Here is a 27,572-nt window from a genome sequence, read left to right as displayed (position 1 = left end):
TAGCCTGCTGGAGGATGAGAGGCCATGTGGAGAACCCAGCTGTCCCAGCAGGGACCGCTCTGGCCAGCATACAAACGTGATCCAGAGCTCAGTCAAGGGCAAAGAGCTCTGTTAGCTGATTACACATGCAGGAGTCTAGCTGACTTGCAGACCCATGTCACTGAGTGATGGGGTGGTTTGTAACACTGTATATAATATTTACCAGGATATACTTTGAAGATATATCTACAAGAACAAATATAGAAAGATAATTAAAAAGCTGAATGATAGAAACAATCTTATGAATGGATATGTGAACTAAAACTTTAGGTAAACTTTAATAGAAATAAATGATGCCCCCAATATAGAATTAAAAATATTCAATGATACAAACTAGAAAACGATGAGCAACAGTTGATTACTCCATGAAAACCTTACCCCATGATTCGGGAAAAGTAGATGCATATCCCGTTGTGCTTCCCGGAGTACACGATCTCCGGGCCAGCCATGTAGCCCATGCCGGCGGCCTGAACGGCCGGACTCCCGGGTGCGCACGCTGGAGTCGACATGACAGGAGGGGGCACACCTTGCACACAGGTAAGGAAAGCAAATCTTATATGTAACCATGAACATTCAGAGTTCTCAACAACCCACATCTATTGTATCTAGACCCACAGGAATAAACAGTCACAAAGAAACTGAAATAAAGAATGTGAAAAAAAAAAAAATAAATAAAGAATATGAATGTGGTTTTTTTGTTTGTTTTTTGACAGAGACAGAGAGAATCAGAGAGAAGGACAGGAACAGACGGACAGGAAGGGAGAGTGATAAGAAACATCAACATTGTGACATCTTAGTTGTTCATTGATTGATTTCTCATATGTGCCTCAACCAGGGGCCTACAGCAGACCAAGTGACCCCTTGCTCAAGCCAGCAACCTTGGGTTCAAGCTGGTGAGCCTTGCTCAAACCAGCTGAACCTGTGCTCAAGCTGGCAACCTTGGGGTCTCGAACCTGGGTCCTCCACGTCCTAGTCCGATGCTCTATCCACTGCACCACCGCCTGGGCAGGCTGAATGTGGTTTTTATTAATGAGTGACTTAGACTTAATGGTCTTCCCAGGTCGGCTTCCGATCATGATCATCACAGCCAGGATGGAAAGCAAAGACAGCTTACAATCATGGCTCCTTCATGATGGAAGTCCAATTAAACTAATTTTATAGATTTCATGGTTGGTAATTAATTCCTGATACCAAAACAAAGGGCTTGCCAGGGACTACTAACGATGTTCCTAAATAAAGGCGTACCAGCCAAATGCCAGTCCTTGCCTAGATGTTCCTGCTATTAAATTACATTATTTAAGAGAAAAGGGCAAATTAATCATGTTCACAACAAACATTAAAGATAAGTCACCATGTTAGCTCTTAAAAAAAAGTATTAATCGCCTGACCAGGTGGTGGAGCAGTGGATAGAGCGTTGGACTGGGATGCGGAAGGACCCAGGTTTGAGACCCCGAGTTCGCCAGCTTGAGCGCGGGCCCATCTGGTTTGAGCAAAAGCTCACCAGCTTGGACCCAAGGTCGCTAGCTTGAGCAAGGGGTTACTCAGTCTGCTGAAGGCCCGTGGCAAGGCACATATGAGAAGGCAATCAATGAACAACTAAGGCAGAGGTCTCAAACTCGTGGCCTAATCCACGAACTACAGTTTCTGGTCGTTTTGTGACACTGAAAAGTGTTGTGTAACAGTTGCCTTTTGTAGACCTAGTGTGGCCCGCCGAACAGCTGTGATCTTGCTCTGCGGCCCACATGCTGAGTTGAGTTTGAGACCCCTGAACTAAGGTGTCACAATGCGCAACAAAAAACTAATGATTGATAGGCCCTGGCCAGTTGGCTCAGCGGTAGAGCGTCGGCCTGGCGTGCGGGGGACCCGGGTTCAATTCCCAGCCAGGGCACATAGGAGAAGCGCCCATTTGCTTCTCCACCCCCCCTTCCTTCCTCTCTGTCTCTCTCTTCCCCTCCTGCAGCCAAGGCTCCATTGGAGCAAAGATGGCCCGGGCGCTGGGGATGGCTCCTTGGCCTCTGCCCCAGGCCCTAGAGTGGCTCTGGTCGCAACAGAGCCACGCCCCGAAAGGGGCAGAGCATCGCCCCCTGGTGGGCAGAGCGTAGCCCCTGGTGGGCGTGCCGGGTGAATCCCGGTTGGGTGCATGCGGGAGTCTGACTGTCTATCCCCGTTTCCAGCTTCAGAAAAATACAAAAAAATATAAATAAATAAAAGTAAAATAAATAAATAAATAAATAAAACAAATAAAAAAAACCCCTAATGATTAATGCTTTTCATCTCTCCGTTCCTGTCTGTCCCTGTCTATCCCTCTCTCTGACTCTCTGTCTATGAAAAAAAAAAAGTATTAATTGACAAGAAAAAAAAGAGGTACCTTGAGATGGTGTTCCCAAAAAGGATGGATTTGAATACGGACCACCACTAGGGAGAGGAGAACCTAAAAAGGATACAGGAATACAAAGATTTATAAAGAACTTCCTAATTTTTTAATCTGACCAAAATTAGACACAGAAGCTGTTTTTAAGCATAGGAGTGAGGAGTGGCACTACTCATAATTTATTCAAGAATCTGGGATTCAAATTAATTTCCCAGTAATTTTCTAACAATCCTCATTTTGGAAAACACTGAGGTAGGAGTTTATTTATTAATCATTTCCTTCCTTTTGAATAAATAACTAATGAGTTCTGTAAATGCTATGGGTTATATCTTATTTTGTTCCCTAGTATACCTTAAGAACTCAGTATATCATCACTTTTAAGAGTCAGATACCTTTGAACTTATTCACCCATATAGTAGCAGTAATATATTGATAATTAAGAACTTTGTCCATTAAAATATGCTACAAGGTTTCTAAAATTCAAACTCTATTAGAAACAGTTTCAGCCCTGGCTGGACAGCTCAGGTCGGTTGGAGCACCAAGCGGGAACACAGAGGTTGCTGGATAATTTCCCTGGTCAGGGCACATAGAAGAACAGCTCAAAATTCCTGTCTCTGTCTCCCTGCCTCTCCCTACTGCCCACTCAAAAAAAGAAAGAAAGAAACAGTTGCATTTCAATGTTTTATACTCACTAGCATAGACAGGAGATCCCAAGATGGGACCAACGTTACTCGGGGTGGAGAGAGAGGTTGGAAATCTCATCTGAGCTTCACCACCATACCTATCATTACAACAACACAAGTTGAGTTTGTTCAGTGAAACTATCCACTTTTAAAAGCTGAAATTGTTCTAACTCCTGCTCAGCTTTCAAAATAAAGCTTTAAACATTAGAGACTTCTGTACGTTATTTTAACAGTGAGATACAGGATAGGGCAAAGTAGGTTTACAGTTGTGAGTATGCAAAAACAGTTTACTCTTGTGTTATTACTTATTAATTAGTGTATTATGTATTTGTAATACAACTATAAGCCTACGTTTACCCTACCCTGTACATGAATACATTAAAAAATACTTATTTAGTAATGACTTGAAAATCATTAAGTACTATATTATAAGGGACTAGCAATTTTTTAAAGAGTCCAGTACAACAGTGGTCCCCATTCCCCAGGCCACGGACCGATACCGGTCCGTGGGCCATTTGGTACCGGTCCGCAGAGAAAAAATAAATAACTTACATTATTTCCATTTTATTTATATTTAAGTCTGAACGTTTTATTTTGATTTTTCTTTGATATTTTATTTTTTAAAAATGACCAGATTCCCTCTGTTACAGCCGTCTAAGACTCACTCTTGACGCTTGTCTCGGTCACGTGATACATTTATTCGTCCCTCCCTAAAGGCTGGTCCGTGAATGTATTTTCTGATATTAAACAGGTCCGTGGCCCAAAAAAGGTTGGGGACCACTGCAGTACAATACATTACCATAATTTCCATAGTAGATTATGGTTAGACAGTACTTTTAAAAATTCTTTTAGTCAAATCACATTTCAAGTTCTTATCCTAAGCTAAAAATTTTCCAAATAAAAATATCTCTCTGATACCAAGTTTCCTAGCACAATTCAGAGTCCATGGGTGCCAGTGACCCACAGAAAGCACTGGTGTAATGTGGGGGAAAGTAACCAGACACAGAATGCAGCAGCTGGGGGAGAAGGAGGTGCAGGAAGAGGGCCAGGCGGAAGAATGGGCAACAATGCACAAAGGGTGCTAACTGGCTGTTTCTATTCCCATTACAATCCTTCCCAAGTTCACCTTTCTGCAAACAAATTTTAGTAACTCAACTGTTTGGCAAGCCCTTAAACTATCATATTCATCAATGTAACATTTAAAACAGTGGCAAGGACAAAGAAAGCTGACACACACCTGAAGAAAGCCCGCGTGGCCCAGGCAGACACCTCCCTGTCACAGGCGCCAGTGGAGCAAGCAAGGATCAGGCAGGTTGCACAAGCCTGGTCTTCCTGTCAAAAAAAGAGCATTTTCCCTGATATTAAACACAAACATCTAAAAAGTTTTGTTTAATGCTGAATCTGGTGTTTCAATCTGTGCCTAGCACAGAGCAGGTGCTCAGTAAATTCTTGCTGACCGATATGAAAAAGAAGTAAACACTGTTGGTTTCAAACTTTATCACAGGTGCTGTTATTAAAGGATGCTCTCTTGTTTTTATCTAGATTCTCTTAGTTTCTGCTTTATTCCCCCAATTTCTGTCTCCATTGTCTTTTTACCTTTTAGAAAATAATTAACAAATGCTAGCATTTGAGTCCCTGTCATGTCTCAGGTACTATTTAAGAGTTTAGTATTTATTAATTCTCACATCATATTCTATTATAAAGTAAGGCATAATTTTCATATAAGGAAACGGAAGCCCATGGAATTCAAATAATCTCCTGTGGTGGTGACGGTGGTGGTTTGAATCTGGAGTGTCTGTATTTAACTTTGATCTGATACTCTGGATTTTATTTTTTTAAGATTTTTTAAAATTTTTATTCACTTGAGAGAGAGAGAGAGAGAAGGGGGAGGAGTAGGAAGCATTAACTGCCATATGTGCCTTGAACAGGAAGCCCAGGGTTTCAAACCAGTGACCTCAGCATTCCAGGTAAATGCTTTACCCATTGCGCCACCACAGGTCAGGCTGATATTCTGGATTTTAAACTAGCACTCCCAGCTATACCTTGTCACTTCTTGTTGGGGACTAAAAGCCAACAGGGTTTTGCAGTTTAGATTTTTGGGGGACAGGTGTGGGGAACTGGCAGTAAGTTGACAGTCTGCCCAACCCCCCATCTCACTTCTCACTTGTTCTGTGAAGTTGCTAAAGGCTATTTTTTTCCACACCTTTATGTTAGCTATGGTGCTGGATTGTTTACACTCTTCCTACCCCACATGTTCCTCCTACCCCCAGTCACTCGGAAAGATTGGAGGCAAGTTTCTTTTTATCCTTTGTCTTGTGAAGTTAAGATGTTATGTATGGTGGGGTTTTCTGCACTTAAGAGAATTCTTGGGATGCCTGAGAAATGTGACTTTGCTTTAATGATCTCTTTGATGTGCTAAATGGCCTTACTTTACCCTATAAATAAAGCAGGTTGGGGAATGGAGCTTTGCTTTTTGCACACTATCTCTTGGGTTGCAAAGAGACCTCGCGAATCCATCCTTTTTCTCTGAGCCTATTTTCTTAATTCCACGCAGTTCCCACTCAGGAGCTGGAATTACTTAGCTGCGCTTGTTTGTGGCAAGGGGCACCTGAACAGGGACCTCAGGAAGGGAAAACTAAGGGCAGGTGACGGAACTCCCCAAGTGTGCAGAGTAAGTAAAGTTTTTCAGTAGAGTTTTCAGGGAGATTATAATTGGGAGTAACAAATTATGGGATAGTTAGGGTAAAAAGGGACCTTTTTCTTTTTGTACAAATATTTTTTTATTTTTTTTTTAAACTTATTTTTATTTATTCATTTTAGAGGAGAGAGAGAGAGAGAGAGAGAGAGAGAGAGAGAGAGAAAGAGAGAAGAGGGGAGGAGCAGGAAGCATCAACTCCCATATGTGCCTTGACCGGTCAAGCCCAGGGTTTTGAACCAGCAACCTCAGCATTCCAGGTCACGCTTTATCCACTGCGCCACCACAGGTCAGGCCCTGTACAAATGTTTTTATTTGAGGAGAAGATGTTGTTTGATCAGAGTGAAGTAGAAATGGACAGATAGAAATATGAGAAGACCTTGGAGTCTGAGGATGACAGGGGAGATATTGAGAATGTCGCAGCTATGGCCATTTTAACCTTTGCGCCTCCACTGCCCTCTGTTCTTTCTTGTGCTTCTCCAGTTGCTCCCAGGGTCTCTGTCTCAGACTTTTGGAGATTCTGGCTCCAACAAAATTTAGATCAGGCTCAAGATAGAGGGGATTACATCAGAATATGTGCTGATATTGGGCCTTCATATATATTGGGCCTTCATATATATGCAAGGTCTGGCTATTGCCTCAGTGTTTCAGGGGAGGCCTCCAAGACAATACTTTAATAAATGTCAGAACAAACGAAAGAAAGAAGGTCAGGGATCTTCTGCCAGTGGATCTTGTTTCTGATGCAGAGGTTTAGGACATTTTACTAGAAATTGCCCTACTCCCCCCAGATGTAGCCTCTTCTTCAAGGGCAGCCAACTCTTAAAGCTCCGGACTTATGCCCACGCTGCAGGAGAAGAAACCATTGGGCAAGTGAATGTAAATCTAAGTATACTGCCGAAGGGCAGGTGATTCAGGGAAACGAACAATGGAGCCTTCCCTGGCCTCGTCAACTCAGTCTGCCACCCAGCTAAAATTGAGGTAAAGAAATCTCAGCATAGTCAACCTGAATTGTCAGTTGCAGCAGCTAATAAAATTTAATAATGAATAGGAGACTCAGGTGTTAGAAAAGTTACTTTTCCTGTTATTGTTTCTTTAATGTTTTAGCTACAATCCTCTGAACTATCATTTTGTTTCTTGTCTGGAAATTTGGATGAGGGACCCAAGGTGGATCTGTCTACAAAATTTTCTTGCAGCTGCCAAGATTTTTCTCAAGAAAGTTCTGATTAGTCTGATCTATCTTTAGTGCCTCTCAAAAAATGCCCTAAGATCAGGCAGGTATCTTTCTAATCTGGTAGTGCTCTGAAATCCTGGGTTTCTCTCCAGTTTGTCTGATTCTTGTTTCTGTTTAGTCTTTGTTTAATGTTGTCTAAAATGTGTCTCTTTTTAAGGCCTGAGTTAAGTTCTTGCATGCAAAAATTGGAAATGCCGACTCTAATATTGAAAAAATAAAATGGTTTCATCCCTACATTTTTTTAAACCGGAACTTGTAAGGAGTGCTCATTTAAATTGAAATAAAATGGAATGTGGATCCTAAAGACTTGCTAATTTGGTTGAACTGATGCATCTGTTACTGCTAAGCAACACTGGTGGGTTTTTTTCTCTTGACTCCGCAAGGTAAATTTCCCTAACAAAGGTCGAAGTTTATTTTTTACAATAGGTATAATATAACGAAGGTCATATCAGATTTTTTCAGCCTTATGTGCTCTCTAGATTGCCTGATAATTAATGGAATAGAAATGTTTTTAAAAATATGGGAGTGTTACTTAGAAAAGCATTTACTACATTTTGTCAGACTTTTGGAATTAACCAGGGGACAGGTATTTCCTTACAATCCTCAGAGTCAAGGCATTATAAACCATGCCCAGCAAACACTTAAAGGTCAATTATAAAAAAGAAAAAAGGGGAAGTCATGCCCTGGATCTCCTGCAAATCTTTATCACAATTTTTACTTTAAAAAAATTTTGAATACTGATGTACAGGGCCATTCAGTGGCCCAGAGACTCTAGAATCCAACAAGAAAAGCCTTCCCTGAAGTGCGATGGAGGGACCCACTCACAGGAAATCTGGCAAGGGCCAGACCCTGTTCTCTTATGGGACCGAGGATATGTGTGTGTTTTTCTGCTGAAGCTCCTCAGTGGGTTCCTGAACATTTGGTAAGACACCATGAGCCAGGATAAGAGACTCACTTCACAAGAACAATTGTATAAGGCTTATTTTACTATGCTCTCGTCCTTCTCTTTGTCAAACCCATTCCATCTATCAAATCCTTTTAGCACACTCCAAACCTTCTTCTCCTGCAAATTCCTACCCTCCTTCATTTGATCCAGCTGATAACGCTGTCCTGTCTTTTTCCAATCAGCTCCAGATATACCTAGAAAGTTTATATAGATAGAGAAGGATCCTCAAGCCCCTCAACAAGATTTATAATGACCAAGAGGAATAGGAAAAGGCAGACAGAGCCCAAAGAGATCAGGTGAAATAGCAGACACCCTTAAAGGCCCCCTAAGGGGCCTCCTAAGACTCCATCAGGGCCCTGCTTCAAGAGTGGAAAGGAAGATCATTGGGCTAAAGCCTGCCTGGCTTCTTGGCCCCCGCCTGGGCCATGCCCCTGCTATGGAAAAAGGGACACTGGAAGGTAGGCTGCCCCCTTGCTCCTCCAACGGAGGGTTCAGTCTCTTCCAGCCCTGCTCCAGCCACCTGTGACCTAACCTTGCCCAGCCAGCTGAGACTTGCCATTGAAGACTGAAGGTACCCAGGGCCACTGGCCCTATCTGACGTCACCGTGCCGTGGACAAGCCTAGGGTAAACATCCAAGTAGCAGGTAAGCTGATCGCATTTCATATAGAGACAAGGGCCACTTACTCTGCCTTGCCCAAATATTCGGGTTCTACTCATCCCTCAAAGATCTCTATTGTGGGTGTTGATGGTCTTATTTTTCTCCTCACTTTCCATGAATACATTGCCTTAATACATAGTGTCTCCTTTACACACTCTTTTCTCCTCCTGCCTCAATGTCCCATGCCTATTTTAGGCTAGGACCTACTCTCCAAATTCAGAGCCTCTCTCTCTCTCTCTCTCCTTTTTGCCCACTTCTACGAATTTCCTTCTACCACCTAGCATAGTGTATCCCAAGGTTCTTCTGACCAACCCATGGCTACAAAACTCCAGGAAAAGGCCCACTGGGTTCCTCTCTACAGGTTAAAGAAAACACAAGCTCCATCTCCATACATGCTGCAGATGGCCCTTCCAGTCTACCTGAATCATTGCCAGAGATCCAGTATTGACATTAAGCTTGAGGCAAAAGCTTAATGTGCTAGAAGCAGTGGTCATTGGGACTTGGACGCTAGCTGCAGAGTGTGGAAATGTGACAACAGTTCCAGTGCCTTGTGGACTTTTCCTGAATGTGTGTGACTCCTGCTCCTTGGGACAGTTCTCATATTGAAGGGGGGTTAGGTTACATTTACAGATAATGTAGAGTGGTGATGTGTCAACATGGACTTGGTGAAATTACATTAACATATTAAGGACATTCAAAACTGCAAAGGTTCTATTTTACATCCCGCTATATTAGCTAAGAATTTGCTTGATAACCTAAAAGGCTTTAATCCTTTCATTGTATTAAGTCACTTGTTTTGGTATCTGTTAGTATTGGCTATTTTAATTTTGTGTTTATTTTGTATTTTTCCAGTCTGCCTCCACATCAGAACATGGGAAACCAGATGAGTATAAATCACAGCACACGAATTAAAGTTAAAAAGTAGAAAAGGGGGATATGTTGGGGACTGAAAGCCAACAGGGTTTTTGCAGTTTAGATTTTTGGGGGACAGAGGTGTGGGGAACTGGCAGTAAGCTGACAGTCTGCCCAACCCCCCACCTCATTTGTTCTGTGAAGTTACTAAAGACTATTTTTTTCCACACCTTTATGTTAGCTATGGTGCTGGATTGTTTATACTAGTTCTATCCCCCAGTCATTCGGAAAGACTGGAGGCAAGTTTCTTTTTATCCTTTGTCTTGTGAAGTTAAGATGTTATATATGGTGAAGGTTTTATGCACTTGGGAGAATTCTTGGGATGCCTTGAAAATGTGACTTTGCTTTAATGATCTCTTTGATTTGCTAATGGTCTTACTTTGCCCTATAAATAAAGCAGGTTGGGGAATGGAGCTTTGCTTTTTGCACACTATCTCTTGCGTTGCAAAGATACCTCCTGAGCCCATCCTTTTTCTCTAAGCCAGTTTTCTTAATTCTGTGCTGTTCCTACTGAGGACATGGAATTACTAGTCGCACTGGTTTGTGGCAATTTCTAGTCATAGCTTTGAAATACTCATGTTCCTGTCACTACTGCCTCCACTTTTCCCCTGAGGTTATTAAGCAAAAAAATTTTTAAATAGTATTTGTCCATAAATACTTTCTTTTTTTTTTAATAGAAATGCACTTATGATATAACTTGAACAGCAGACTCTTACTAGTACACTATAATAAGAATTCATCAACAACAGAAAAGAAAATTCTGAGTTTACCGCAAGCTTTAGAGTGAATTACTACAACTCCCAAATACCAGTACATATATAATGGTTAATGTAAAAAAAGGAAGATTGGTAAGATTACCTATTAATTACAGTATTTTTGGTCCTAACATATAAAATTTAGCTATCTTTCTCATTGTTCCATTGTTTAAATTATCACATTAGAAAAAAATATAAATAATTACCTGATGTAATTTAAAAAATCTTTCAATCTCTTCTCCATCTCCACCCACATTACTCACAAGCAGATGCCTCAGTTGATCTACTGGTCTAAGTTTATGAAACATGAGACTCCCCTAAGAAGTTAAAAAACAAAACAAAATGTGAATAATACATTTAACCAAGTTTAGCTAGAAACAACTGACCCTCTTAAATTATTTAATAAAATCCAATGAACAAAAGGATTATACTACAGAGCCATGAAATTCAAAACAGCATGGTATTGGCAGAAAAACAGACATACAGACCAATGGAACAGAATCAAGAGCCTAGACAGAAAACCACATATATATATATATATATCTATATATATATGGACAAACACTCTTCGACAAAGGAGCCAAAAAACACAAGAAAGCCTCTTCCATATATGGTGCTGGGGGAAAAACAAACAAACACTGCTCTGTGAGACACAAACTAGATTAGTACAGTATGTGCTATTACCATACATAAGATAAAGGTTTATCAAATATTATGTCTAAGAGAGTCAGCCCCTTTTGTATAAATCTTTTGCCTTTTACTAAAGAGAGTCAGCCCTTTTAAGTAACTTTTTTTATTTTTGCAGGGGTCAGTGTTTTCTTTTTTAAATTTAGAAAGTTCTGATATAAGGGTCAAGTAAATATTAAAATTTAGACTATGATAAGAGCTGAAGATTAACGTTATATTATCCATTAATCATGTTGGCACACTATGTTCATTTAAAAAAGAAATGAAGTTGGGTCCTTATTCATACCTTACACCAGGATAAATTCTAAACAAATCCAAGATTTAAAGGACAAAAATAAAACAATAATAGTATTAAAAGAAACACAGTGAATTTTTTTATGAATCTCAGCATGAGAAACTTCTTACTATCACATAAACCCTAAAGATAACTTGCAAATTTCTACTACTTATAAATTTCTCCATATTGGAAAAATGTGAATAGACAAAATCAAATGACAAACTCTAAAAAATATGAAGCTAAAATCACAAAAAGTTCACTTGATACACAAAGAGTTTCTATAAATTAAATAAAAAAATACAGTTCAATAAAAATGTATGTATAAAACAGAAGAGAGTTCACAGAAAGATAAAGAGTTAAAAAACAGCCACTCTCATTATTAACAAGTTGGCACACTGCACTTGGGCAGGATGTATGGAAACAGCCACTCACCAAGCACCAGCAGCGAATGCATGTATGTATGTACAGAGGGTAACTGGCAATACCTATCCCAAGGATAGATGTACATATTCTGGCCAGCAGGTGCAATTCTACATGCAAGATGACACATGTACAAGGTTGCAGAAGTATTTATAACAGGAAAATATGATCCTATATAGGGGCCTAGTTAAAACAGTACATCCATATAAAGGAGTGACTTTCAAACATAAAATAGAATGCTGAAGTCTTTATATAATGATACGGAAAAGAGCTCCATAACATTTTTGAAATATAGAACGCAAAGTATAGTACAGTGCATATAACATGCCACCATTTGTTCAGAAATATATTTGTATTGTTTGTGGATCTGTTACATATCTCTGGAAAGACACAAAGATGCTGGTGACACTGGGGTCGGGAGGGAAGGGACCTGAACCAGAGGGAGATTTTACTTTGTTATATCACTTGAATTTTGTCAATGCATTACTATTCAAAAAATAATTTAAAGATAAAAATTTAAAGTAATTTAAGTGAGAATATGAAATAAACTTAGCTTATTTTATTTATTTTGTGCTGCTGAATACCACTGATAAAGTTACATTAGAAAAATTTTAAGTGTGAAAAAGAACACGTTCTCTTTGTTGAATTTTGGGGACTTACAAACTATTTCTTTCTTAAGAATGTTTTAAGAGGAAACATCCCTAAGTACGCAAGTAAATGTCTCTACTGAGCAACTATCACAGAATACAGAAACATTAAATATTGCTTCTCTTTCTGTCTCCACCTTAACAGACCGTGTCCTTACCTGTGCTGAGAGCAGAACGAATTTCTTGGGCGGCAGCATGTGCTGCTGTACAACCACTGGAGAGTCAGTTATCGGAATGTGTTCCTTATTTAAGGGTGTGATTATTTTATCTACTTTCAATTCGTCTATTGCAGAAAAAGCCCAGGAATGTCCATCAACACGGGTCGTCATCTATATAAGAAAGAAACTCTTTATACTAATATTACTCAAGTTACATAAAGGACAACCTTTAAAAAGAAAAATGTATACAGACTTCATCGCTAAGTGTAGACTAATAAATTAATACATTAACAAATATTTTCAAGTCTGTATTTAATTTTCTACTGTCTCTTCTTGCAATTCGGCATCTTCCATAATAAATAATCTATCCATACCAAAGAATAAAGGTAGAATTTTTCTAAGATAAACTATAAATAGTATTTGCTGGAATTACAGTTCTTTCTATAAACAAAGACAGACTATCTTCTACTATGCTTTCAGGACAGACTAGTCTACACTAGTAGGTTCAGTGCTTGTATTTTGCTGATATGTAGATTTCTGCTTCCTTCTGAAGTTATATTTGCTTCTCTAAGCTATTTCTTTAAAAAAAAAAAGTGTTTCAATTTTCTAAAATACTTTTAGTATAAAAAATTTCAAGCATCCAAAATTGTTAAAAGTACAATAAATGTCCATATGCCCAATACCTAGCTAGATTCAACAATTGTTAGCATTTTGCCATATTTGCTTTCTTCCTTTCAATATATTTTTTCTTTTATTGAACCATTTGAAAGTTATGGATATGATATGGCACTGCTAAATATACTGCTTACAAAAATTAGGGGATATTTAAAAAATAAATATGAAGTGCTAAAATATCCCCTAATTTTTGTGAGCAGTATATTTTTGCATGCCTCTCCTAAAAATAAGGATGTTTTCTTATATAACTATAACACCATTATAACACTTAAGAATATTAACAATTCTCTAGTCTAATGCCACAAATATTGATTTTCCCCTTTGTCCCAATTTTTTTTAGGTCTGTTTCTGGGAGACTGGAATTTGGTTCAAGTTCATAGACTATATTTGGTGGTTTGTTTTTTTTAAGATTTTTTAAATTCATTGATTTCATAGAGAGAATAGAGTGAGAAAGGTAGGGGGAGGAGAAGGAAGCATAAACTGGTAGTAGTTGCTTCTCATATGTAACTGACCGGGAAGCCTGAGATCCTGAACTGGCAAACTCCAGGTTGAATGCTTTACCCACTGTACCAGCATAGGTCAGGCTATGTGGTTTTTCGTGTTTTTTTTTTTTTTTAAACTCCATACTTGCTTGAGGAGAACTCAAGTACTATCCAAAGGAAATATGATGTATAGTATTTGCATAAAAAAACAAAAGTTGACTTTACTGAGCGTTTCCTATGCACCAGGCAGTGTTCTGAGTGCTACCTGCATGAACTTATTTAAACCCACAGGAACCCTAAGTGGTAGGTGCTATCATGACTATTACAGACAGTTGAGGGCCAGAGAGACACATTAAGTCCTCCGAGCCACAGCACTGAGCCAATTTAAACCTACATCCCAACAATGTACTCCCATTAGGACAGGATTTATAAGTTCTGAATCCTCAGTCTATCACAACATGAGACACACAGTACGTGTTCAGTGAAGTCCAAAGAATGAAGGAACGAATTTGAGAAAGGTGTGCCTTCCCTCCTTACCAACCTCTTACTTCTGCCCCAGAAACTCGGAGGAGCCCTGTCAAGCCATGCACCCACCATGGGACTTGGCTTCTTCACCCTCTCGTCTACACACCTTTTCCCACTCACTCTAACCAGTGACAGTTGGAACCAAAATGCCTTTAAAGAAATGATTCCAAAGAGTATCAGACATTTATACCCTAGTGGGGTGTAAATCAGCACCTCCTGGGGACAGGTGGCATCTAGGAGGACAGATGGGGTAGGACAGGGACCCCAAGGGGATGGGGCAGATGGTTTCCCCTGGCCATACCCTTGGGGGCGCTGGCCCCCTCCTTAGGTCCTCATGGGCTGGGCTGGGCAGCCAGGCGTGGGATTGGGGTAGACAGCCAGGGTTGCACTCCCCACCTAGAACCTCTGCACTGACTTCATGGAATATGAAGTGGTATTCTCTTTTAAAACATAATTGTGTTTGTGTGCGTGCATTTGATTATGTAGGAAAGAGAGAGGAAAACAAGACAGGAAAAATGTTGGTATTTTGCTAATGTGGGATTCAAGCTACCATTTTTTCTACTCTTGTGTTTGAAAATTTCTATAACTAGGAAATTGTTTTACCCTGGTTGGGTGGCTCAATAAATAAAGTATTGACAAGGAATGTCAGAGGTTGCATGTTTGACCCCTGGTCAGGGCATACAAGAGGCTATCAATGAATGCACATCTAAATAGAACTAAGCAAAACAACAAGTTGATGCTTCTCTCTCTCTCTCTCAAAATAATGAATTAAAAATTTTTTTTTAATTTAGGCAGAATTATAAATTAAAAGAGCTCATTAGAATAATAACTAAGTCATAATTAAAATGGACAACCTCATAATAACTAAAAACACACATTTAAATGGGAGAAAGATAATTTCAGAAAAGATACATGCATATTCAGGTACATGAAAAAACATTCCATAAGGGTTTCAATGTTTACGTAAAAGATATTTTTAATGATTACCATGACTTCTAATCTCACAGAGGAAAAACAAAGAAATTAATAGGATACACATTATTTCAATGTGATTTCTAATTATACAAGATTTTTAGAAGCAAATAGTAATAAATCAGAAGGTAAAATTTCTTAAAATTTTATTCTTCACTTAAGATTATACAAACAGTTCTTTACAATTCTCAGGATGACTCACCTGGGTTTCCATCATTGGCTTTTGGAAAGGAAATGTATCATGGTTGACACACCACAAAATGTCATTATCTTCATTTTCTGAGGCTGCCATCAGTAGAATTCCTAAAGGTTTAATACATAAAAACTTGATGCCAAATAATATGCATCACAAATAATCTTAACACTATTATTAATATTAAAATACATTTAGCACTGTTATAGGTAAACAAGTTACTTTTTCACACTTCCCCATTTCTAAAGTTAGGCTATATTTTGCCATCAATGATTTCTCAGTTTTATTACTGACTTCAAAAAAACATGTTTAACACATAAAAAATGTTGTGACTTACAATCAATGACAGCTAATATTCAATGAAATAAGAGTTCGTTCGTATACTGGTTAATTCAAATGTATCACAAATAATGACGAAGTTCGCAGTGGAAAGGCAGTGATAAATATACCATAAAAGCATTATCTCAGCAACACCTAAGCTGATATTACAATTTGATTGTGAAATATGGTCTCCTATGCTCAATTCCAGCTCCTCTCACTAATTTGCTTCGTTTATAATGACTTTATTGATGTCAATCTTAAGTTCACTGGATAGTTTTCTCTGATGGGACCGTAATTAATAAAATGTATAACCAGCTTGTGAAAAACTGAGAGCAATTTGTACCAAGGCAACAGAAAAAGGTTTCTTAAAATTTACCATATAAAAGTTTGAAAAACTTCAATTTGATTGCAACATGAAGATAATTAAAACCATACTATTTTTTCCTCAATACACTTCTAGCTTTAAAAGCTTAATTCTATTTATGATAGTGTAAAAAAAATACTTAGGAACATATTTAAGAAGTGCAAGAATCATACACAGTAAAATATACATATACTGTAAGAAATTAAAGGTCTATTTAATAAAAAGATATACTATGTTCATGAATTTGAAGACAATATTATTAAAAAAGCAATACCCTCCCAAGTTGATCTAAATTTTCATCTATCAAAATCCTACCTGATGTTTTGGAAAAAACTGACAAACTAATCAATTATGTCAAAACAACAGTATTTCATACTGACAGGCATAAGAACAGACATATAGGCTAAGGGAATAAAACTGAGCATCTAGAACCCATATATTTATGGGCAATTCATCTGAGACAATAATGCCAAGATAATTCAAGGGGAAAGATTAGTCTCTTCAGCAAATGGTGCTGGGAACTCGATGTCCACATGCAAAAATTATATCAGACCCCTCCCTCACATGATATCAAAAAATTAAATCAAAATAGATTAAAGTCCTAAATCTAAGGGTGAAAACAGGCCCTGACCAGTTACTTGCTCAGTGGATAGAGCATTAGCCCGGCATATGGATGTCCTAGATTCGACCTCTGGTCAGGGCACTCAAGAGAAGTGACCATCTGCTTCTCTCTCTCATCTTCTCCTACCTCTCTCCCTCTTCTCCTCCCACAGCCAGTGGCTCCATTGGTTCGAGCATTGGCTCCAGACACTGAGGATAGCTCAGTTGATCCGAGCACATCAGCCTCAGACCCCAAAAATAGCTTGGTTCATTTGAGCATTGGCTCCAGATGGGAGTTGCTGGGATCTGGATTCAGACTGGGGCACATGTGGAAGTCTGTCTCACTGTCTCCCCTTCTTTTACTTACATAGAAAAGGTTTCAGAATAATTAGAAAATCAAAACAAAGATTTTACAAAAGCTTTCTCATCATGGGATGTTTAACTAGAATTTACTTTTTTTGTCAGTAAGATTTCAAATTGTTCCACAAAAACTCTTCACATCCATAGAGATGGTGACCCAGCAGGTATGAATCAGGAAGTCATTTGAGTTCTCCTAACGACACTGAAGGAAGAGAGTTCGGATGCTATTATAGTGGATATAACACTAATTTTGACCAGTGAGTTTATATACATAAGGCTAATAACATCTAAAATTAAAACAATTTAAAAGTACTTTTATATTTAAAAAGAACTTCTATATTTAAAAGTTACTATAGTTTTTATATACTTACCCATTGAAAATGCTTAAAATATAATATCAACATAAAAATAGTTCCTGGATAAGAAACCAAAACATTCTTTTACTGGAAAAAAAATCCCTTTATGTTGAAATGCCTTCAATTACATTCTAATTTTAATAATTTTAGAAATCCAATCTTCAATATGACAGTATTTCAGAACTTACCTTTACTGTAGAGAGCTTTATGCACCTTTGAAGGTTTTTCCACTGTTGAGGATGCTGAGAACCCGGGAGGTAAGCGGACGTGAACCAGTGTCAGTGTATTGGGTCGTGCAGATGGCTGTTTGAATGGACAGGTGCTGAAATACAACCGTACACCTGATGACGGGGTAAAATTACAAATCAGTCATGGAAAATAAAAGAATCAGGGACATGTGTAATTAAATCAATTTCCAAGAGAAATCCAGACCTCTGCTAAAGCCACCCAGCACTTCTCTGACTGATCTTAAATTACCAGGCACCTCCAGTAGAAGTGGGTTTCCACGACTGTATCATGTGAAATTCAGAGGTGAATCAACAGATTTTGGCAAAAAGAACCGCAACTACCAGCGTGGGAGCCTGTGCTCCCGTCCCAGCTCTGGCACCGGGGGTTGGTGCCCGTGGCTTCCGGGCCTGCCTTTACATCCACACGACTGAGGACCCTCCAATTTCCCGAACTCCGCATTTTATAAATTATTAGTATGGCTTTATAACAGACAGAAAGTAAAAATGTCTCACATATTTCTAATCATAAAATTCCAAGGTTATTAAAAGTATAAATAGAATAAGTATAATAGAATAACATATAAATAGAATAACGTACCGGCATGGGTGACAGCCAATAACTGACAGTCCAAAGACTCAGAATTTTCAATCACTGCTATCTGAACAATTGGTTTAAAAACAGAACGATCTATGGTCCTAAAAAAGAAAAGAAAAAAAACCCAAAAAAACACCTAGTGTATTTTTAAAACATGTCTATTAATTTCTAAGAAAAATTTTCCTTCATCAATTTTACATGTTAAAATATGCTGAAATAGTTTACTACTAACTTCTAAGGAAAGTAACACAAAATAGCAGCAAGAACTGGCAAAACCTCTTGAATGTGTGTTGCTTACATAACTGGTTTTTTTTTTAAACTTTTTATTTATTTATTTTTTACAGAGACAGAGAGTGAGTCAAAGAGAGGGATAGACAGGGACAGACAGACAGTAACAGAGAGAGATGAGAAGCATCAATCATTAGCCTTTCATTGTGCGTTGCAACACCTTAGTTGTTCATTGATTGCTTTCTCACATGTGCCTTGACCGCAGGCCTTCAGCAGGCTGAGCAACCCCTTGCTCGAGCCAGCGACCTTGGGTCCAAGCTGGTGAGCCTCGCTCAAACCAGATGAGCCCGCACTCAAGCTGGCGACCTCGGCGTCTCGAACCTGGGTCCTTCCGCATCCCAGTCCAATGCTCTATCCACTGCACCACCACCAGGTCAGGCCTTACCTAACTGGTTTTTAACTGCTGGTCTGGTGCCAGTCCTCCTGGTAAACTGGTGGTTAAAAACCACCAGTTTACATTAGTTAATACTTTTTTTTTCTTTTCCAAGTGAGAGGAGGGGACATAGACAGGCTCCCACATGCATTCAGACTGGGATCCACCCAGCAACTCCCATTAGGGCCATGCTTGCAACTGAGCTATTTTTAGCACCTGAGGTGGAGGCTCCATGGAGCTATCCTCAGTGCCTGGGAAGATGTGCTGGAACCAATCGTGCCATGGCTGTGGGAGAGGGAGGGAGAGAGAAAGAGAGAGAGAGAAGGGGGAAGAATGAAGAAGCAGATGGTCACTCCTCCTGTGTGCCCTTACCAGGAATCGAACCCAGAACTTCCACACACCAGACAGATGCTCTGCCCCTGAGTCAATCGGCCAGGGTCACATTCGTTAATATTGTTAAGAGTAACATTTTTCCAGACCATAAGGAAGGCTAAATGTATAAATGTATAGGGTAAATGGCTAATGGGGAACAAGATGTTCTCAGAGCATCAAATTATCATTATAAAAATTAACACTAATAAAATAGGAGGAAAAATAAGCCTTTATAACAAAGAGATCTGGTGAACACCACGTTCACCAATTGTTCAAAGGTAGGAACTGGTATTATGTGCATTCTGATGTGATGCTACGGAATCCACATTACCTCTGTAACATTAGCTAAAAGATATCTTGAATCTAATGAGAAAATAAAGACATTTAGAAAATTATTGCCCTTTCCCCCCAAATGTCAACATTTTAAAGAAAAAGGTGATGGAAGTTCTGATCTATATTAAAAAAAAGTAGCCCTGGCTGGTTGGCTCAGCGGTAGAGTGTCAGCCTGGCGTGTGGAAGTCCCAGGATCGATTCCTGGCCAGGGCACACAGAGGAAGCGCCATCTGCTTCTCCTTTCTTCCCCTCTCCTTTCTCTGTCTCTCTCTTCTCCTCCCACAGCCAAGGTCCCACTGGAGCAGGATTGGCCCGGGTGCTGAGGATGGCTCCATGGCCTCTGCCTCAGGAGCTAAAATGGCTCCAGTTGAAATGGAACAACACCCCAGATGGGCAGAGCATCGCCCCCTGCTGGGCTTGTTGGGTGGATCCCAGTCAGGCACATGCGGGAGTCTGTCTCTCTGCCTCCCTGCTTCTCACTTCAGAAAAACACAAACAAACAAAACAAAACTAATGACCAATGAGCTCTGACTGAATCTGGAAAAACATGAAATGAAAAATTGATAAAAAGAATTTTTGGAACTATTAAGTAATTTTAATATGAACTAATAATTATAAGATAATGTTACAAAATTCTTAATTTTTAAGGTGTGGAATTGGTATTGTGTTATGCAACTTAGGAGATGGAAGATGAAAAATTTAAAGACAAAAGTCGTGACTTTTGCAACTTTTCAAATGGCTGCTGACAGTGAGCCAATGAGGCAAACGGTTAATTGATAAATTTAGATAAAGGGTACACCTGTTTCTACCATGCTACACTTTAATATTTCTGTGGGGTTTTTTTTAAAGATTTTATTTGTTCATTTTCAAGAGAAAAGAGAGAGAGAGAGAGAGAGAAGGGGGGAGGAGTAGGAAGCATCAACTCCCACATGTGCCCTGACCAGCCAAGCCCAGGGTTTTGATCCAGTGACCTTAGTGTTCCAGGTCCACGCTCCATCCACAGTGCCACCACAGGTCAGTCAATTTTTTTGTGGGTTTGAAAATTTTCCAAAAAAAGTTGGGGGAAGAAAATGAAACCCTTTGTTGTAGATTATCTGTCTTGAGAATTTTTTTTGTCACTTAAGGGCAAAGAAAACATACTGATTTTTCACTAGGTTATCTGCATATAGCAAGGAATAATCCAGGCCCATAGGATAACAGAGGCTGAAAATTTGAGGCTCTCGCTATGAGAATAGACTCTTGTAGCTGAGTTAAATCACTTGCACCAGAAGTAAACTGCAGATCACTGTGTCATAAGATGGCTTCTAGCTTGGCTTCCAGCATTTATTTAGGAGCCAGACTTCAGGCAAATCATAATGTTTTTTAGTTTGTAAGAAGACAATGTGGGGAACATTTGAGATCTCGCTCCCCAGCATATGTTATGCTGGCTCAAATAAACTCCTACGAAAATTAAAAACAGAAAAAAAGAATACAATGCAGACAACACAACTGCAGAGTTCTGCATTTCCACAATGCACTCGCATCAATTATCAGATCAATAACTTACACCGTGCAGGCCTGCTACAAAGATGGAGCAGTTGCTGAGGGGAGCTCGCAGGCACGCAGTTTCCTAGATAAAACACCTGTAAGGCCTACCTACACCACCTGAAGTTTCAAAGAAAAATACATGTTCAGCTGCACTTTACACAGTAAAACCAGTCTGCCTCCTTTTTAGAACCTCCAACATAAGAATAAGAGTCCCTAGCAGCCGTATTTCAAACACAACTTACAGTATCATTTCCGTCAACCCTCCTCATCTTTTAGAGACACTGTGGGAAGGACCTAATTTCAGTACGCTGCACGTACACAGTAAAGTTATGCCCACACATGAGATGTCCCACAATAAATCACACATTACCTGGCAATGTTTCCAGCAGCGGAGACAATAGAATTCTGTGACACCGAAGCAACTCTGCTCATTCCTTGTCCATCGCTGCCCAAATCATAAACCTGTAATAAAAAATTGTAGTCACTGAAACTTGACTATACTTTTCAAAAAATATTTCATTCATTTAGAGAGAGAGGAAGAGAGGAAGGGCACAGGAGGGAGAGGAAGAAGGAAGACAGAACGGGGGAAGGGGAAAGGGAATATTGAGCTGTTCCTGTATGTGCCCTGCCCAAGGATCAAACACGCAACCTCTGTGTTTCGGGATGATGCTTTAACCAACTGAGCTATCTGGTCAGGACCAAAATTAACATTTTAATACAAGTTTATTAAATAGACTGCTTTTTTTAGAAATCTTTGTTTTGGTATCAAAACATTTACAGATTTAAAATTTTATTTAGAAAAGGGCCCTAAGAAGTTTGGATGTTTCTTACAAAGCACACAGTTCACAGGAAAAGTCTAAGAGTGACTGAATCTTTTTCCTTAAAAACAGGGGTGCTATTCCCACCTTATATGGTAGTATAATATTAATAGTTACCTGTATTACTCCTTTCTCAGATCGTGTATATAAAATGTTTCTAGAATTATCAATTGCAATTTGAACAATAGGATCTGAAAGACAAATTAAAAAACCACTAAAGATCAACAAACCAAATAGAGTAAACGTAAAACAAATTAAAATTGCTAAATTAGAAGGTGGCATCTTTGCATTCAGGCACTTTCCTCTTGCTTTGTAGAAAGTTCTAAGTTATTTGTGTAAGAACAAAGCCAAGAAGAATTAAAAAAAAAGTAACATATCAAATACTGTGACTAGGTTGAGAACATGAAAAAGAAGTTAACCTGTCCTCTAAATTTTAAGCCAAACCAAAAACAAGTTCTAGATTGTTTGGTCACTCAACAAACATTTAACAAATGTTTGCTATAGGCTAGAAACACATGAAATAACTATACTTAGTGGATTCCTTCAAGAAACTGCCAGTTTAGTTTAATAATTCACTATGTGAATTGAAACATTTATTTAAGTCATAACTTTTTAAAATTTTTTATTTTTTGTGACAGAGACAAAGAGAGAGACATAGAGGGACAGATAGGAACAGAGAGACAGGAAGGGAGAGAGATGAGAAGCATCAATTCTTCGTTGTGGCACCTTAGTTGTTCATTGATTGCTTTCTCATATGTGCCTTGACCATGGGGCTACAGCTGATCAAGTGACCCCTTGCTCAAGCCAGCGACCTTAGGCTCAAGCTGGTGAGCTTTGCTCAAACAAAATGAGCCACATTCAAGCTGGCGACCTTGGGGTTTCGAACCTGGGTCCTCCGTGCCGCAGTCCAACGCTCTATCCACTGTGCAACTGCCTAATGAGGCCATAACTTTTTAAAATTAATTTACCTTATTTCACTGAAACATTTTAAAATTATTCCACCTGCTTCTCTCATTTTATTAAAAACTCATATACATTCATTTTATGCTGGGAACTTGTTCTAAACCAGGCAAAACATGTAGATGTCGGACTAGTTCCCACACATGCTCATGTTTTGCTTTAATAACTCATGTGTAGCTGTTTTAGACTCATGTGCTGTGATGCTACATTTATAGGAACTTGGAAATAAACCTACGTTGTTTCTGTTTTCTAATCCCTCTTCCTTTAAGAGACCCTATGAATATGTAACACAGGTATTTAATAAGACAAACTTAGTTAAGAATGAGAATTTCTCAAGAAAAGATTAAGTCAATGACCTGTTAAAAATTTATGTTTACCAAATGTATTGTTTGCTACTTACCATCTTCTGAGAATGTAAATTGTAGAAATGATGGAACAAGAAAAGAAAGTGAGCTCTTTGAATGGTTGATTTTCCTACATCTTTGGCTAAACCAACCTGCTTCTGCCTTAAAAGGAAAAAATTGAGAGAACTTGTAAATGTAGGTACCTCCATCATAGGCAACTTGTATACCAGTATTTACAAAAATCCTCAAATCTTTGTGAAATGCCAATAACTGTAAATAAAGATATACTACTCAAAAGCAAGGACTGTGTTTAGTCCTGTAATAAAAAATAGAACATGTAATTAGCTATAATTAAATTGCTGCCTGCAATGAAATCAGCTATGTTGACATCAGAAACTTGGTAGTACTATGCTAGTGATCTCGTATTTTCTCTTAAAAACCATTTCAAAGTATAAGGAATACACTAAGCAGAGTTCAGAGTTCATAAGTGCCCAAAGTATGCAGGACCGAGTTACTTCTGCTGAAAGGAAATGTTAACAAGAGCAGCTATCACCATCATAACCTACAATCTTCTCTGCACTGACTGAGTTTGCCCATGCAAAACCATTTTCCAGTAAAACAAAGGTAAGAGAAACTCTGCAAGAAGAGGTATAAATGTAACATAAAAAAAAAAAACAGCTGAGTTTGACCAGGCGGTGGCGTAGTAGATAGAGTACGTTGGACTGGGATGCCGAGGACCCAGGTTCGAGACCCCGAAGTCACCAGCTTGAGCACGGGCTCATCTGGTTTAAGCAGAAAAAGCTCACCAGCTTGGACCCAAGGTCACTGGCTCGAGCAAGGGGTTACTCGGTCTGCTGAAGGTCCACGATCAAGGCACATATGAGAAAGCAATCAATGAACAACTAAAGGTGTCGCAAAGAAAAACTGATGATTGATGCTTCTCATCTCTCTCCGTTCCTGTCTGTCTGTCCCTGTCTATCCCTCTCTCTGACTCTCTGTCCCTGTAAAACAACAACAACAAAAAAACCCCACAGCTGACCCGTGTTCTAATCCTAGTTCTGCCACAAAAAGGCATTTCAGAGTAGAGAAAACATAAATGACCAATAAATACGTGAAAAAATATCAACTCAGTTATTTAAAAAACAAACAAATAAAAGACTTCCCTCCATCAGACTGACCAAAATTAGTAAATTGGGTAATACCAGTGTTAGTGAGAATGACTGTGGCTGGAATATGCCCACAGATGTCTGTTCAGAGCGTAAAATTCTTGTAGGGATTTATGAAAACATTGAACACAATTTCAAATACATATACATTATAACTCAATTATGAGACTTTTAAGACTATACACATATCTACTCATATGCAAGGAGGCCTGCAGAACACTTTCTATATAGCTTTATTTGTAAACAGAAAAACTGAAAACCTAGATGTCCATTAGGAAAGAAATTATTAAGTAAACCATATATAACTGTTTCATGGAAACTATACAGCAATCACCAAACCTAACATATACCTGTCTAACACACACTGACAGGAAAAGACTTCAAGACGTAGTTAAATGAAAAGGCAATTTAGAGAACAAAACATAAGCAATAATTCGAGTAAAAAGATGCACAAAAATACACTATGCATTTGTGTATGTGTATACACACATAAAGATATATAAAAAGATATTTCTAGATGTATTTTGAGGGACTCATCAATGTATGCATTGTGTTCTACAAGGACATACTCATTACTGATAATAGGTGTTATCTTTGGAAAGAGGACTGGGTTTTGTAGGCATGGTGTGGCTTTGCAGGAGTATGGCTTTAACTGTATGTCTGAATACTTCAGTATAAGAATATGTTAATGTGTTTCTATAATTACAAAACAAAAACAAAACCCATTCCTACTTCATCAAAAGGGAGATAAAATGTTTATAAATGCCAGACTTACCTGATAGGCGACTTCATATAAGCAGCCATCCTTTCCAGCCAAGAAAATCCTGCCGTTATCGGTGGAAGTTATCGTCAAAAGGTAAGTATTATCAGTGGGAAGAGAATACAAAGGATCTGGGAGCAACTGCATCCCACCACATATACTGTCATTAAGAACTCCAGAACCTTTTTTTTAAAAAAGGAAGAATACAGGAATCAGTTTGTCAGCTTTTTAAAGTTTGAAACAATGACTATATTATATTCAGAACTGATATTTTTACTGCATTCTTATTGACATACTCAAAAGCTTCTATAACATACATTTAAAAATTACTCTAAAAAGTCTGATACAATGTAATAATTCATGTGAAACAGAACCTAAAATAGATTTGTAAAATATATAATTATAATGTATAACATGTAGCATTGTAACACATCAATTAAAAAACCCAAATTTTTAAATTTTGGAAAAGAACCTAAGAATGTGGTAGTAATAATAATTAATTTGAGTCACCAAGTCAACATTATTTCACCCAAAACAATGCAAAAGAAAGCAATCAATGTACTTGTAATACACTGAGGGTTTCTTACTTAAATGTAAATAATGTATTGCATTTCAGTGTTCCATGTCCATTCAAACATTCAGAAACAAAGTTGGAGTCAGTACTGAAAATCTCACTAGCATGGACTATTCTTCTACAATACACCCTCCCTTTTATCACACATTTAAAATGTGTATGTTAGTAGGGTAAATACGTTCAAAATCCTTTTTTGGTAGAGCGATGATCCTGAATGATACCATAGCTATAGGGAAATTTTTTTTCTATAAGCAAATAGCTTGGATAGTCAACTCAGTGAAACTTTATAATATTAAACTCACCAACATAATTTTATTTTAAAATACACAACACGTGGGTTGCTATACCTGTTTGCAAATTAGCATAGCTGAGTCCAAGAATCACTATATCCACAGGGGTTGCCAAAACCAGGAGGTGTCGTACATGAGGTTGAAAGATACCTAAGATGAAACAGACATGGGTGTGGGACTATTTTTCCAAAAAATATTGGTATTTCAGCATTTGTAGAATAAGGTTTCACCATTCCAATGAGCGAGCGACTAACAAGTATATGAAAAGTCAACCTAATTTAGTTCATTTTGACGTTAAAATATTACTACCTATGATCATTTAAAAAAATGAACAGTAGAAAAAAAAATGGACAGTAGAAAAGAACCATTTTAGGAAATAAACACTTCAGTATTTAATGCCATTTAAAATCAGTGTTATATTACGAAATAGCTTAGACTTATTGATATATTTATATAAACACTCCTATTAGTATGCCCACATTGATGGCATAATTCACAGTATCCAAAAAGGTGGAAGCCACCCAAGTGTCTATCAAAAGATGAACTGATAAACAAAATATGGTGTGTATGTGTGTATACACACACACACACACAAACACACACCAAATGAAATACTATTCAGCCTTTTTAAAAAAGGAAATTCTGGCCCTGGCCGGTTGGCTCAGCGGTAGAGCATCGGCCTGGTGTGAGGGGGACCCGGGTTCGATTCCCGGCCAGGGCACATAGGAGAAGCGCCCATTTGCTTCTCCACCCCCCCCCCTCCTTCCTCTCTGTCTCTCTTCCCCTCCCGCAGCCAAGGCTCCATTGGAGCAAAGATGGCCTGGGCGCTGGGGATGGCTCCTTGGCCTCTGCCCCAGGCGCTAGAGTGGCTCTGGTCGCAGCAGAGCGACGCCCTGGAGGGGCATAGCATCGCCTCCTGGTGGGCAGAGCGTCGCCCCTGGTGGGCGTGCTGGGTGGATCCCGGTCGGGCGCATGTGGGAGTCTGTCTGACTGTCTCTCCCCGTTTCCAGCTTCAGAAAAATACAAAAAAAAAATAATAAAATAAAAAATAAAAAAGGAAATTCTGACCCAGTACAACTTATGAACCTTGAGGGCATCGTGCTGAATGAAAAAAACCAGTGACAAAAAGACAAATATTATATAATCTCACTTATATCAGGTACCTGGAGTAGTCAAACTGATAGAAACAGAAATGAGTTTATGTATCAATGAGTTTCCCAAATGAGTTTATATATCAAAACCAGATAGTTTACAGTTTCACAGGGGACATTACTAAGCACTTTTTTTTTCAATGCACACCAAAGTATTGTTTAACTTGAAATGTATGGTGTGATGTGAGATACTAAACATTGTGATAAGGTGCCAAGGAATTGCAAAAATTGTTAACATTAATTGTTAACATTAGTATTTTAAAAGGAAGAGTCAGGCCCCTTTACCCCTCCCTTCTGAAGAGAAAAAAAATCCTAGAGAAAGAGATTAAAGGGGCAAAAGTTAGTAACTAATCATAGTTTAACTACAGTTCTCTGGAAGGACTGAGGCCACTACCTGCTAGACAGCAAAGAAGATAAAACTTACCTGAAAACTTCCTCTTCCCCATTCTCAAGATCCTTTATAGGA

At 38.7% G+C, this 27,572-nt stretch overlaps 1 protein-coding gene across 1 annotated transcript in view; it reads right to left on the bottom strand.

The window, feature by feature from the left end:
• The window catches only part of NUP155 (nucleoporin 155), a 64,302-nt gene that overhangs the window by 30,449 nt on the left and 6,281 nt on the right, over positions 1 to 27,572 (bottom strand). Inside the window, exons 5-18 of the mRNA XM_066378882.1 lie at positions 26,013 to 26,105; positions 25,107 to 25,273; positions 23,222 to 23,327; positions 21,979 to 22,052; positions 21,414 to 21,505; positions 18,154 to 18,251; positions 17,517 to 17,669; positions 15,337 to 15,437; positions 12,481 to 12,651; positions 10,498 to 10,608; positions 4,331 to 4,425; positions 3,103 to 3,191; positions 2,408 to 2,470; positions 418 to 565 (exon numbers count right to left, since the gene is read on the bottom strand). Coding sequence (XP_066234979.1) covers positions 418 to 565; positions 2,408 to 2,470; positions 3,103 to 3,191; positions 4,331 to 4,425; positions 10,498 to 10,608; positions 12,481 to 12,651; positions 15,337 to 15,437; positions 17,517 to 17,669; positions 18,154 to 18,251; positions 21,414 to 21,505; positions 21,979 to 22,052; positions 23,222 to 23,327; positions 25,107 to 25,273; positions 26,013 to 26,105 — 1,561 coding nt within the window. The remainder of the gene's footprint in view (positions 1 to 417; positions 566 to 2,407; positions 2,471 to 3,102; positions 3,192 to 4,330; positions 4,426 to 10,497; positions 10,609 to 12,480; positions 12,652 to 15,336; positions 15,438 to 17,516; positions 17,670 to 18,153; positions 18,252 to 21,413; positions 21,506 to 21,978; positions 22,053 to 23,221; positions 23,328 to 25,106; positions 25,274 to 26,012; positions 26,106 to 27,572) is intronic.

Source organism: Saccopteryx leptura, chromosome 1, assembly GCF_036850995.1.
Source record: "Saccopteryx leptura isolate mSacLep1 chromosome 1, mSacLep1_pri_phased_curated, whole genome shotgun sequence".
Classification (NCBI taxonomy): Eukaryota; Metazoa; Chordata; class Mammalia; order Chiroptera; family Emballonuridae; genus Saccopteryx; species Saccopteryx leptura.
This window is presented reverse-complemented; position numbering and strand designations above follow the sequence as displayed.